The sequence below is a fragment of the Pseudophryne corroboree genome, chromosome 6, assembly GCF_028390025.1.
Source record: "Pseudophryne corroboree isolate aPseCor3 chromosome 6, aPseCor3.hap2, whole genome shotgun sequence".
Classification (NCBI taxonomy): Eukaryota; Metazoa; Chordata; class Amphibia; order Anura; family Myobatrachidae; genus Pseudophryne; species Pseudophryne corroboree.
Genome location: NC_086449.1, coordinates 814,850,918 through 814,865,917, shown reverse-complemented (window position 1 = coordinate 814,865,917; position 15,000 = coordinate 814,850,918). Strand labels below are relative to the sequence as shown.

General features: G+C 47.7%; 1 protein-coding gene across 3 annotated transcripts in view; it reads left to right on the top strand.

Annotated features, from left to right (window-relative positions):
- The window catches only part of LMNTD1 (lamin tail domain containing 1), a 268,559-nt gene that overhangs the window by 165,968 nt on the left and 87,591 nt on the right, over positions 1-15,000 (top strand). For all 3 annotated transcript variants that reach the window (XM_063929096.1, XM_063929095.1, XM_063929094.1), the window contains exon 8: positions 14,707-14,808. In XM_063929096.1, the coding sequence (XP_063785166.1) occupies positions 14,707-14,808 (102 nt within the window). The remainder of the gene's footprint in view (positions 1-14,706; positions 14,809-15,000) is intronic.

The following is a 15,000-nucleotide window of genomic DNA, read 5'->3' as shown; positions in this document are numbered from 1 at the left end:
CTGAGAGTGATGGGATACAGGGACTGTCTGTATTACATGTGTCCTGAGAGTGAGGGGACACTGGGACTGTCTGTATTACATGTGTCCTGAGAGTGAGGGGATACTGGGACTGTCTGTATTACATGTGTCCTGAGAGTGAGGAGACACCGGGACTGTCTGTATTACATGTGTCCTGAGAGTGAGGGGACACTGGGACTGTCTGTATTACATGTGTCCTGATAGTGAGGGGACACCGGGACTGTCTGTATTACACGTGTCCTGATAGTGAGGGGACACTGGGACTGTCTGTATTACATGTGTCCTGAGAGTGAGGGGACACCGGGACTGTCTGTATTACATGTGTCCTGAGAGTGAGGGGACACCGGGACTGTCTGTATTACATGTGTCCTGAGAGTGAGAGGACACCGGGACTGTCTGTATTACATGTGTCCTGAGAGTGAGGAGACACCGGGACTGTCTGTATTACATGTGTCCTGAGAGTGAGGGGACACCGGACCTGTCTGTATTACACGTGTCCTGAGAGTGAGGGGACACCGGGACTGTCTGTATTACATGTGTCCTGAGAGTGAGGGGACACCGGGACTGTCTGTATTACACGTGTCCTGAGAGTGAGAGGACACTAGGACTGTCTGTATTACATGTGTCCTAAGAGTGAGGGGACACCGGGACTGTCTGTATTACATGTGTCCTGAGAGTGAGGGGACACCGGGACTGTCTGTATTACATGTGTCCTGAGAGTGAGGAGACACCGGGACTGTCTGTATTACATGTGTCCTGAGAGTGAGGGGACACCGGGACTGTCTGTATTGCACGTGTCCTGAGAGTGAGGGGACACTGGGACTGTCTGTATTACATGTGTCCTGAGAGTGAGGGGACACCGGGACTGTCTGTATTACATGTGTCCTGAGAGTGAGGGGACACTGGGACTGTCTGTATTACATGTGTCCTGAGAGTGAGGGGACACCGGGACTGTCTGTATTACACGTGTCCTGAGAGTGAGGGGACACCGGGACTGTCTGTATTACACGTGTCCTGAGAGTGAGGGGACACCGGGACTGTCTGTATTACATGTGTACTGAGAGTGAGGGGACACCGGGACTGTCTGTATTACATGTGTCCTGATAGTGAGGGGACACTGGGACTGTCTGTATTACACGTGTCCTGAGAGTGAGGGGATACTGGGGCTGTCTGTATTACATGTGTCCTGAGAATGAGGGGACACCGGGACTGTCTGTATAACACGTGTCCTGAGAGTGAGGGGACACCGGGACTGTCTGTATTACATATGTCCTGAGAGTGAGGGGACACCGGGACTGTCTGTATTACATGTGTCCTGAGAGTGAGGGGATACTGGGACTGTCTGTATTACATGTGTCCTGAGAGTGAGGGGACACCGGGACTGTCTGTATTACACGTGTCCTGAGAGTGAGGGGACACCGGGACTGTCTGTATTACACGTGTCCTGAGAGTGAGGGGACACCGGGACTGTCTGTATTACATGTGTCCTGAGAGTGAGGGGATACTGGGACAGTCTGTATTACATGTGTCCTGAGAGTGAGGGGACACCGGGACTGTCTGTATTACATGTGTCCTGAGAGTGAAGGGATACCGGGACTGTCTGTATTACACGTGTCCTGAGAGTGAGAGGACACTGGGACTGTCTGTATTACATGTGTCCTGAGAGTGAGGGGTCACCGGGACTGTCTGTACTACATGTGTCCTGAGAGTGAGGGGACACCGGGACTGTCTGTATTACATGTGTCCTGAGAGTGAAGGGATACCGGGACTGTCTGTATTACACGTGTCCTGAGAGTGAGAGGACACTGGGACTGTCTGTATTACATGTGTCCTGAGAGTGAGGGGACATCGGGATTGTCTGTATTACATGTGTCCTGAGAGTGAGGGGATACTGGGACTGTCTGTATTACATGTGTCCTGAGAGTGAGGGGATACCGGGACGGTCTATATTACACGTGTCCTGAGAGTGAGGGGACACCGGGACGGTCTATATTACACGTGTCCTGAGAGTGAGGGGACACCGGGACTGTCTGTATTACACGTGTCCTGAGAGTGAGGGGACACCGGGACTGTCTGTATTACACGTGTCCTGAGAATGAGGGGACACCGGGACTGTCTGTATTACACGTGTCCTGAGAGTGAGGGGATACCGGGACTGTCTGTATTACATGTGTCCTGAGAGTGAGGGGACACCGGGACTGTCTGTATTACATGTGTCCTGATAGTGAGGGGACACTGGGACTGTCTTTATTACATGTGTCCTGAGAGTGAGGAGACACCGGGACTGTCTGTATTACATGTGTTCTAAGAGTGAGAGGACACTGGGACTGTCTGTATTACATGTGTCCTGAGAGTGATGGGATACAGGGACTGTCTGTATTACATGTGTCCTGAGAGTGAGGGGACACTGGGACTGTCTGTATTACATGTGTCCTGAGAGTGAGGGAATACTGGGACTGTCTGTATTACATGTGTCCTGAGGGTGAGGGGATACAGGGACTGTCTGTATTACATGTGGCCTGAGAGTGAGGGGATACTGGGACTGTCTGTATTACATGTGTCCTGAGAGTGAGGGGATACTGGGACTGTCTGTATTACATGTGTCCTGAGAGTGAGGGGATACAGGGACTGTCTGTATTACATGTGTCCTGAGAGTGACGGGACACAGGGACTGTCTGTATTACATGTGTCCTGAGAGTGAGGGGACACTGGGACTGTCTGTATTACATGTGTCCTGAGAGTGATGGGATACAGGGACTGTCTGTATTACATGTGTCCTGAGAGTGACGGGATACAGGGACTGTCTGTATTACATGTGTCCTGAGAGTGAGGGGACACCGGGACTGTCTGTATTACATGTGTCCTGAGAGTGATGGGATACCGGGACTGTCTGTATTACATGTGTCCTGAGAGTGATGGGACACCGGGACTGTCTGTATTACATGTGTCCTGAGAGTGAGGGTACACAGGGACTGTCTGTATTACATGTGTCCTGATAGTGATGGGATACCAGGACTGTCTGTATTACATGTGTCCTGAGAGTGAGAGGACACTGGGACTGTCTGTATTACATGTGTCCTGAAAGTGATGGGATACCGGGACTGTCTGTATTACATGTGTCCTGAGAGTGAGGGGACACCGGGACTGTCTGTATTACACGTGTCCTGAGAGTGAGGGGATACCGGGACTGTCTGTATTACACGTGTCCTGAGAGTGAGGGTATACCGGGACTGTCTGTATTACACGTGTCCTGAGAGTGAGGGGATACCGGGACTGTCTGTATTACACGTGTCCTGAGAGTGAGGGGATACCGGGACTGTCTGTATTACATGTGTCCTGAGAGTGAGGAGACACCGGGACTGTTTGTATTACATGTGTCCTGAGAGTGATGGGATACAGGGACTGTCTGTATTACATGTGTCCTGAGAGTAAGGGGACACCGGGACTGTCTGTATTACATGTGTCCTGAGAGTGATGGGATACAGGGACTGCCTGTATTACACGTGTCCTGAGAGTGAGGGGATACCGGGACTGTCTGTATTACACGTGTCCTGAGAGTGAGGGGATACCGGGACTGTCTGTATTACACGTGTCCTAAGAGTGAGAGGATACCGGGACTGTCTGTATTACACGTGTCCTGAGAGTGATGGGACACCGGGACTGTCTGTATTACACGTGTCCTGAGAGTGAGGGGATACCGGGACTGTCTGTATTACACGTGTCCTGAGAGTGAGAGGATACCGGGACTGTCTGTATTACACGTGTCCTGAGAGTGATGGGATACAGGGACTGTCTGTATTAAATGTGTCCTGAGAGTGATGGGATACAGGGACTGTCTGTATTACATGTGTCCTGAGAGTGATGGGATACAGGGACTGTCTGTATTACATGTGTCCTGAGAGTGATGGGATACAGGGACTGTCTGTATTACATGTGTCCTGAGAGTGATGGGATACAGGGACTGTCTGTATTACATGTGTCCTGAGAGTAAGGGGACACCGGGACTGTCTGTATTACATGTGTCCTGAGAGTGAGGGGATACCGGGACTGTCTGTATTACACGTGTCCTGAGAGTGAGAGGATACTGGGACTGTCTGTATTACACATGTCCTGAGAATGAGGGGACACCGGGACTGTCTGTATTACACGTGTCCTGAGAGTGAGGGGATACTGGGACTGTCTGTATTACATGTGTCCTGAGAGTGAGGGGACATCGGGACTGTCTGTATTACATGTGTCCTGATAGTGAGGGGACACTGGGACTGTCTTTATTACATGTGTCCTGAGAGTGAGGAGACACCGGGACTGTCTGTATTACATGTGTTCTGAGAGTGAGAGGACACTGGGACTGTCTGTATTACATGTGTCCTGAGAGTGATGGGATACAGGGACTGTCTGTATTACATGTGTCCTGAGAGTGAGGGGACACTGGGACTGTCTGTATTACATGTGTCCTGAGAGTGAGGGGATACTGGGACTGTCTGTATTACATGTGTCCTGAGGGTGAGGGGATACAGGGACTGTCTGTATTACATGTGTCCTGAGAGTGAGGGGATACTGGGACTGTCTGTATTACATGTGTCCTGAGAGTGAGGGGATACTGGGACTGTCTGTATTACATGTGTCCTGAGAGTGAGGGGATACAGGGACTGTCTGTATTACATGTGTCCTGAGAGTGAGGGGACACAGGGACTGTCTGTATTACATGTGTCCTGAGAGTGAGGGGACACTGGGACTGTCTGTATTACATGTGTCCTGAGAGTGATGGGATACAGGGACTGTCTGTATTACATGTGTCCTGAGAGTGACGGGATACAGGGACTGTCTGTATTACATGTGTCCTGAGAGTGAGGGGACACCGGGACTGTCTGTATTACATGTGTCCTGAGAGTGATGGGATACCGGGACTGTCTGTATTACATGTGTCCTGAGAGTGATGGGACACCGGGACTGTCTGTATTACATGTGTCCTGAGAGTGAGGGGACACAGGGACTGTCTGTATTACATGTGTCCTGATAGTGATGGGATACCGGGACTGTCTGTATTACATGTGTCCTGAGAGTGAGAGGACACTGGGACTGTCTGTATTACATGTGTCCTGATAGTGATGGGATACCGGGACTGTCTGTATTACATGTGTCCTGAGAGTGAGGGGACACCGGGACTGTCTGTATTACACGTGTCCTGAGAGTGAGGGGATACCGGGACTGTCTGTATTACACGTGTCCTGAGAGTGAGGGGATACCGGGACTGTCTGTATTACACGTGTCCTGAGAGTGAGGGGATACCGGGACTGTCTGTATTACATGTGTCCTGAGAGTGAGGGGACACCGGGACTGTCTGTATTACATGTGTCCTGAGAGTAATGGGATACAGGGACTGTCTGTATTACATGTGTCCTGAGAGTGATGGGATACAGGGACTGTCTGTATTACATGTGTCCTGACAGTAAGGGGACACCGGGACTGTCTGTATTACATGTGTCCTGAGAGTGATGGGATACAGGGACTGCCTGTATTACACGTGTCCTGAGAGTGAGGGGATACCGGGACTGTCTGTATTACACGTGTCCTGAGAGTGAGGGGATACCGGGACTGTCTGTATTACACGTGTCCTGAGAGTGAGAGGATACCGGGACTGTCTGTATTACACGTGTCCTGAGAGTGATGGGACACCGGGACTGTCTGTATTACACGTGTCCTGAGAGTGAGGGGATACCGGGACTGTCTGTATTACACGTGTCCTGAGAGTGAGACGACACCGGGACTGTCTGTATTACACGTGTCCTGAGAGTGATGGGATACAGGGACTGTCTGTATTAAATGTGTCCGGAGAGTGATGGGATACAGGGACTGTCTGTATTACATGTGTCCTGAGAGTGATGGGATACAGGGACTGTCTGTATTACATGTGTCCTGAGAGTGATGGGATACAGGGACTGTCTGTATTACATGTGTCCTGAGAGTAAGGGGACACCGGGACTGTCTGTATTACATGTGTCCTGAGAGTGAGGGGATACCGGGACTGTCTGTATTACACGTGTCCTGAGAGTGAGAGGATACTGGGACTGTCTGTATTACACGTGTCCTGAGAGTGAGGGGATACTGGGACTGTCTGTATTACACGTGTCCTGAGAGTGAGTGAGGGGATACCGGGACTGTCTGTATTACACGTGTCCTGAGAGTGAGGGGATACCGGGACTGTCTGTATTACACGTGTCCTGAGAGTGAGGGGATACCGGGACTGTCTGTATTACACGTGTCCTGAGAGTGAGGGGATACCGGGACTGTCTGTATTACACGTGTCCTGAGAGTGAGGGGACACCGGGACTGTCTGTATTACATGTGTCCTGAGAGTGATGGGATACAGGGACTGTCTGTATTACATGTGTCCTGAGAGTGATGGGATACAGAGACTGTCTGTATTACACGTGTCCTGAGAGTGAGGGGATACCGGGACTGTCTGTATTGCACGTGTCCTGAGAGTGAGGGGATACCGGGACTGTCTGTATTACACGTGTCCTGAGAGTGAGATGATACCGGGACTGTCTGTATTACACGTGTCCTGAGAGTAATGGGACACCGGGACTGTCTGTATTACATGTGTCCTGAGAGTGAGGGAACACCGAGACTGTCTGTATTACATGTATCCTGGGAGTGAGGGGACACCGGGACTGTCTGTATTATATGTATCCTGGGAGTGAGGGGACACCGGGACTGTCTGTATTACATGTGTCCTGAGAGTGAGGGGACACCGGGACTGTCTGTATTACACGTGTCCTGAGAGTGAGAGGATACCGGGACTGTCTGTATTACACATGTCCTGAGAGTGATGGGATACAGGGACTGTCTGTATTACATGTGTCCTGAGAGTGATGGGATACAGGGACTGTCTGTATTACATGTGTCCTGAGAGTAAGGGGACACCGGGACTGTCTGTATTACATGTGTCCTGAGAGTGATGGGATACAGGGACTGTCTGTATTACACGTGTCCTGAGAGTGAGGGGATACCGGGACTGTCTGTATTACACGTGTCCTGAGAGTGAGGGGATACCGGGACTGTCTGTATTACACGTGTCCTGAGAGTGAGAGGATACCGGGACTGTCTGTATTACACGTGTCCTGAGAGTGAGTGAGGGGATACCGGGACTGTCTGTATTACACGTGTCCTGAGAGTGAGGGGATACCGGGACTGTCTGTATCACATGTGTCCTGAGAGTGACGGGACGCCGGGACTGTCTGTATTACATACTTATATGTAAAATAAAAATATACATACCACCCAACATTTGAGACACTGAAAACTGGACTCCTGAGTTTTGCGCGCATAGGCCACACCCCAAAAAGGGGGTTGGCATATGCAAAAGGGGGCGTGGCTTTGCGGTAGTGCCGTGATTACAGGTAACACCCCCCATTTTTCGTCACTAAAGGGGGCATGACCAACGCACTATGAGCTTCTGGCATGCCCCCTCTCCCTCTGTCTCCATTGAATAGACGCTGTGCGTATGTGCACAGCGTCTATTCAGCGCTGCTCTGCTAGGAAGAGCAACGATTGACAGGGGCCTCCCAACTGCCCCCACCGCGGGACACTGTGGCCTGCGGGTGGGACAGTCCCGAAAAAAAGGGACTGTCCCGCGAAAATCAGGACAGTTGGGAGGTATGAATATACTTTGATATATTTTATCCAGATCTGGTGCAATAACCTGCAAAGCCCTGCAGACTGACAAGTGCCTCTAAGCCATGTGATCTCTGAACCAAGACCAGCCTGGCATTAATTATACCCCTATTCCCCTACCTGTGGCTGGGGGCGTAATTTCTTCTCCGCTGCTTTGATATTTCACAACAGTTACTGATTAGAGTATTTCTGGAACAATTGTCCCACTCTCTTGTACTGGCCTCTGACCTGCCCCCCCTTCCACGGCACATACTTTACTATTAACAATGGCCCACTTGTTAGTAGATGTCGTCATACTATTCATGCTCTAGGGGGCAGTAGCGAGCGGCAGATTTAAAGGTCCCTGCTGCACATTAGAACACATTAGAATCAATCTGTATGTAAATATTTGCGTCTCGGTCCTGTTTCAGCAATAAAGCGACAGATTAATAGGCCGCTGTTAGCACAGGGCATTATTCTGTGTGTGTAATTGCTGTATGCCTGCACAGAGGTCGTACAGATCCCCCAGTCACTTGAGTGCTGCATGCACCCAGTCCCCTGGTTACTCATTGATGTGCTGGAAGAAAGAGGAGTCTGAGGCAGCATACACAGTGCTCATTACCAGCTCTCAAGAGTCTATCTCCCAGCGTCTCTCAGCCTTGCTTGGCACTAACCGGCTCCTTGTCCACAGCTGACACTCCAGTCAATGGGCCCTAATAAACCCCCCCCCCTTCAGCGAGGCCTCTGGGATATGATTTGTCCTCGCATCATGTCGTGCAGACCGCTGTCCTGATGCTCAGATTCAGTTCTATCCAACAGAACGACGACCGACACCTGTGTCTGTGCCGGCTGGGCGGGTTATTGTACATTCACAGTCCCTGTGTTTATTAGGTGGAGGTAATTGGGGGGCCACAGGTGTGTGCCTACCCCAGACCGCCCTGGTGGTTAATGAACCAGGAGGTGACATGCTGAATAAAACACGGCAATGTTCTGTGAATTTTTCCCTAAATCAATTAGGACACAAAATAATGTTGGCAGAAAAAAATGGCGCTGAAAGCCAGCAGCCTGTGTTTTATGTAATGACATCTGCACAGTACAACTTCCCTTCTTCTGTATGCTGGCTGGCACTTTATCTGTTCTTACTGTGTATGGCCAAGTCTCTCTGTGTTATTAATCTGTATGTATGGATAACTGCACAGTACAACTTCCCTACTTCTGTGCACTGGCTGGCGCATTATCTGTTCTTACACTGAACATATGGGCAATTATTAATCTGTATGTATGGACAACTTCTGTTCTATATGCTGCGTGTAATTTTCTCTGTGTTACTCTTATCTGTATGTGTTCTTCCAACTATGTAATACACCTACCTATATTCCATATGCTGAGTGTAATTGTGTGTGTGTGTGTGTGTGTGTGTGTGTGTGTGTGTGTGTGTGTGTGTGTGTGTGTGTGTGTAATTTGTATGGATGGATGACTGCACAGTACAACTTCTCTCTTCTATATGCTGGGTGTCATTTTCTGTATATTCTTAAGATGTATGTGTTTGAACTGCGTAATACACCTACTGTTATTCCATATGCTGAGTGTATTTCTCTCTGTGTCTAATTAATCTGTATGTATGGGCAACTGCACAGTACAACTTCTCTTGTATATGCTGGGTGTTACAATCTGTGTGTATGGATGACCACTTATGCTGCCTTCACATCGCAAACCCTGCTTTTGAAACGGTTCTTTAAGCGGTTCTTAAAACGGGTCTGAGCAGTTAAACCCCCTTCACATCGCATGTTGTAAGTGGTATATTACCGTTTCATTACCGTTTTGGTACCTTTCACACTGAACCCGTTTCTCCCATAGAAAACAGTGGTTGTCATTTTAAATGGACTTTTCTGGCCCACACATTATTAATAATTATTAATTAATTATTAATAATTTGGCTAGTCGTACGATGGAACCCAGCAGCTTCAAGCATCTTTACCATGTTTTTGTAGATAACTGCATCCTTCACTATCCCAGTGATTTGTCTAGCAATTTCTTCATCCCCTCTCATCCTAAGCAGCTCCCTCACCTCCTCTTCACTCCAATTTGCCATTTTAAACTGTATTCTGTATAAAAAAAATGCTTCTTCACTCTCATGTGTTTCCTCCAGTTTATTTCCTGCTTCTGCCTGGTGACATCACGCATGGAGACAGCCTATCACCTTCTGTGGTTTGGAAATACCGTTCAGGGCCTTTCACATTGCACAATGAAACGGGTCTGAACCGTGTAGGACCCTGCTTTTTAACCGTTTTAAAATACCAGTAATCTGTAACCAGTAAATTCAAAGTGGCCCTTTCACACCGCAGCTAGAACCGTTTTGGAAGGCTTAAAAAACGGCAATTTACCGGGTTATAGCTGCGGTGTGAAAGGGGTATTAGTACATCTTATTTTGTTCTATATGCTGGGTGTAATGATGTGTGTATTTTTATTCTGTATGTATGGATAACTGCTTAGTACAACTCCCCTTGTTCTATATGATGGGTGTAACTACAGTATGTGTGTGTTATTAATCTGTATGCAAGGATAACTGCACAGTACAACTTCACTTATTGTATATTCTGGGTGTAATTCTTTATGTGCATTATTACATTGTGTGTATAGAAACTACTTTGTACATCTTTCTGTTCTTTATCCTAGGTGTAATTCTTTGTGTGTTATTAATGTTTATATATGGAAAACATCCCAGTGTAACTTTTTAGGTTTTTTATGATGGGTATAATTCTGGTTATGTTTTATTTAATATGCAAGAAGGGTTAACTGCACAATACAACTTCTGATGTTCTGTGTGCTTGGTGTAATTCTCTGTGCGTGATCTTGATATGAAAGTATGGACAACTGCTCAGTACAACTTCTTATGTTCTAGTTGCTGGATGTAATTCTTTGGGTAAGCTGTTAATCTGTATGTATAGACAACTACACAGTACAACTTTTCTTGTACTACATGCTGGGTGTCAATGTCCGTTCTGTTTCACAATGCAACTTCCCTTTATCTACTGGGTGTAATGCTCAGTATTTTAGTATGCAGCCAGAGGGAGTGACCCCGCAGACGTACGTTTCATTGCTTGGATGCTGGGTTCTATGCAGACTATACTCTCCCCTTACGGGAAAGACCAGGAACTCCTGTTTGGTTGGCAGCAGGCCAGGGTTTTCAGGAGGGGTTTGCAGAAGTATGCAAAGAGGATTCCAAGTAATTTTTATAGGTGATACTATGTGCAGGGATCTGATACTTGTTTTATACCAGTAATTCCCTCTGCAGGTGGAGCAGATGTTCACACAGGGTGGCAAGTTTCACCCGGCTGTGTCAGGGTACTGGGCTGATGTGGGAAAGTTGGGAGATATGGAAACATTTTTTTTATTAATAAAATGGTCACGGTGTTCTCCTGTAGTTAAGGGAGAGATGTGCTAAGTCTTTGACAGTGATAAAGTGGAAAGAGATAATTTACCAACCAATCACAATCAGCTCCTGGCTGCCGTGTTGCAGGCTAACAAAAATGACAGTTAGGAGCTGATTGGTTGGTAGTTTATATTCATCCACTTTATCACTCTCCACGGCATAGTACCTCTGCCCCTTTTCATAGTGACTATAAGGCCATCTGATTGAGGGATGTATGGTAATTGCACCGCAGCTGCGAATTTTGCAACCATCGGACACAGATTTTCTACGTAACCCTGCGGTCGCGCAGCATGGTCGCTGGAAGTAAGACGTTGTAGCCATTGTAACTGCATACGGTATCGCAGTCGCATGCTATGCGAAATGGTTGCGACACGCCTGCGTTACCTCACACAAACGGTCCCTTGCGATCAATCATTTTGCGAATAGATCCTTACTGCGACCGCAAGAACTTGGTGGCACATTTTCAGTGTGACTTAAACCCATGCGCAGTGGCAACAAAATCGTTCCATTGCGTCCGACATCAACAATGCGCCCATCTCTGAATCTGAGCCAGCTCCGTTTTTGGGTACAAAGTTTGCTAAATTGCAAAGTTTAAATTCAAACAGTGAAAGTTATTGCGTCCGAAGTTTGTCTGCATGGAAAACATTATGTACCACATATAACTAATCTCATACGTGTACATCTTGCTCAAATTTAAATAAAAAGTCAGTTTTCAGAGATGATTTTACTCACTGGTTCTAGAAACCCTAATCTACTGTAATCCTGACACTCAAAATGTAAACTGTGCACAGATGTATCAAAGGGGGAATCTCCATCGATTTTACACAGACCACCCACTCACTGGTAGGTACTTGAGACAGTGTAAACACCTTAATAAGTCCTTTACAATGTCAGGTGTTGGAGGAGATCTCATTGGGTGCTTGTTGAAGGAGATTTCATTGGGTGGGTACTGGAGATCTCATTGGGTGTGTGTTGGAGGAGATCTCATTGGACAGATATTGGAGGAGATCTCATTGAGCGGGTGTTGGTGGGAGAGCTCATTGGATGCGTGTTGGAGGAGATCTCTTTGGACAGATATTGGAGGAGATCTCATTGAGCGGGTGTTGGTGGGAGAGCTCATTGGATGCGTGTTGGAGGAGATATCATTGGGCAAGTGTTGAATGAGATCTCATTGGTGTGTGTTAGAAGATATATAATTGGACAGGTATTGGAGGAGATCTCATTGGATGCATGTTGGAGGAGACCTCATTGGGCACATTTTAAGGGATATTTCATTGGGCAGGTGTTGGAGGAAATCATATTGGGCAGGTGTTGGAGGAAATCATATTGGGCAGGTGTTGGTGGAGGCCTCTTTAGGTAGGGGGTGTTGGTGGAAATGTCAATGGGTGGGTGTTAGAGGCGGTCTCCTTAGGAAGGAGAAGATCTCATTGGGCAGGTGTTGGAGGAGATCTTATTGGGCAGGTGTTGGAGGAGTTCTTATTGGGCAGGTGTTGGTAGACGCATCTTTAGGTAGAGGGTGTTGGTGGAAATCTCCCTGGACAAATGTTGGGGGTGCTCACACTGGACGGAAGGGGATTTAACAATGTAACTTTAAGATCCATTTTCCTGTGTTTTAGAAGAACGTCTCAAAAATGAGTTATATGTTCAATTCAGCAAAATGTCAACAAATATTACAGTACTGACACAACGAAGTGCAGTCATTTCTGGTTAGTATCCTAGTTTGAGAATATCTTAAAGGTGATGGGGAGACAGGGGAAAATCTTAGAGGCTATCCGGCTGATAGATGTACAGTAAAAAGATTGACAGCCAATAGGTCGACATGGAAAAGGTCGTCAGGGTCAAGAGGTTGACAGGATCAGAAGGTTGACAGGTCATAGGAAGACAGTGCTTAAGGTCGACAGGGTCAAAAGGTTGACATGACAATGGTTGACTTGACACAAAAAATTTAAACTTTTTCATCATTTACCATCCACGTGGACTCGCGCAAGGCACCTTGCCCGAAGCACTGCAGACTAAGCGAGCCTGAGAGGTTCAACGTTTCCACTAATCTTACTCAGATGTGGTGAAACATACAAAAATACACCAGAAAAGCAAACAAAAAAACGTGTGTCGACCATTTTGGTGTCAACCATTTCCATGTCGACCTTTTCTACTACCTTTTACCTGTTGACTATTTGGGGTTGACCTGTTGACTGTCTATCTTTTTACTGTAGATTTATTGAACCACAACCTCATCTTAAGAGAGAGAGAGAGAGAGAGAGAGAGAGAGAGAGAAAGTAGAGAACTTGCCCAAATCAACCAATCAGCTCATTTTATAGACTGCATCAGATAACTGACAGTTATAAGCTGATTGGTTGCTATGGGCAACTTCACTTTATCTCTCTCTAAGGTTTGACCCATCTCCCCCTCAGTCTTTTTGTAAAAAAAAAAACATACAATAACCAGGCTGTGCCGTTGTAGCGTTTCTAGTACGGTTTCTGTTCTCCCGGATGTTTGTTTTCTAGCGTTGGTAGCCGTGTCATTTCTGGAGAACAGCCCAGGTATTAATGCAAGCTCAGAGCGAGGAGTTGGCAGAGATCTCTGGAAATGACGCCTGCATAGAAAGATGACTAATCACGCTTTCTAATCCTCCTTACTCTGTGGTAACCAATGTTACCGTTCTAGAAAATAAAGTAGGATGTCGCAGTCACAACATTAGCAAACGGCAGCCTGTACTAGTCTACTGGAGGACCACAGAACCTCTAAATTGTTATTTTTTAACCCTGGAGCGCAAAGGGGGAAAAAAATGTTCAGTAACCCAACAAAACTGAGAACTGGCCTGCGGTTCTGTCCAGGCATTCTACTGGCTGCTTCCGTCCCATGGGCCTAATTCAGTAAGGATCGCAAATTCTGCTAATTAGCAGAATTTGCAATCATTTTGTCGGCATGCCGACCGCCGCCTCCCCCCCTTCAACAAGCAGAAATTGCGCTTGCATCGAAATTTCTGCTTGTTAGCAGAAATTAAGGTTGCCTCCTGCCGCTATGTTTCTGAATGCGGCGGCTGCGTGTGACGCCACGCAGCTGCTGCGATCACGCCCACCGTTTCCCCATCACCGCCCCCATTTCTACGTCGCCGCCCCCGCAACGCTGCATCTCCGCCCTGGAAACGGAGCATTGCCGCCCCCCCCCCTCGCCCCTGAATGAGAGGCAGAGGTGATTGTATTTTCTGCGCCCCCCCTGCAGAAAATGCGGGTGCATGCGCAGGACGGTCGCAGCGCATGCATCTTTTTTTGGATTTTTTGCGGTTGGATCGCGCACGCACAATGCGATCCAATCTGAATGGGGCCCTATGTACAGAATGTACAGAAATTCTGCAGCTGTGCCCTAAATTTCTTCCAGTGTCAATATTTACCTTGATTAGCCAATCATCTTTAATGATGATGGTGGAACCTCTACGTGGGTGGTTAGCTGGGCTGCCTGATGAACGGAACAGTACAGATTCATGATATTATTTGATTATTGGTCTTATTATGTGCGTTTCTCGTCGTCTGCAACTGTTTTTCTGTTTGTTGTTTTTATGCCAGTTTTCTAATATCTCTCTATCCGGACTCTCCGTACAGCTCTTCTCAGAGGAGATCAGCAACAGGACGCTGGTGGAGAAGCTGGAAGCAGAACACGGAAGAGGCCTGCAGCACATGCGGGCCATGGAGGCCAGGCTAGAGGTCAGTGTCTGTCATTTAGTGATAATTACACCAGGCCCCCCCGGCCCCCTCCTCCTCACTACAAAGAGCACCGTTGGCAGCTGCAGATGGAGATTGCCATTTAATTTCCCATCACATAAAATAATATGCCCAATTGTGTATCCCAAGAGCGGAGCGTTCTCTCCCCACAATGGGGCCTTTCAGAGTCTCGTT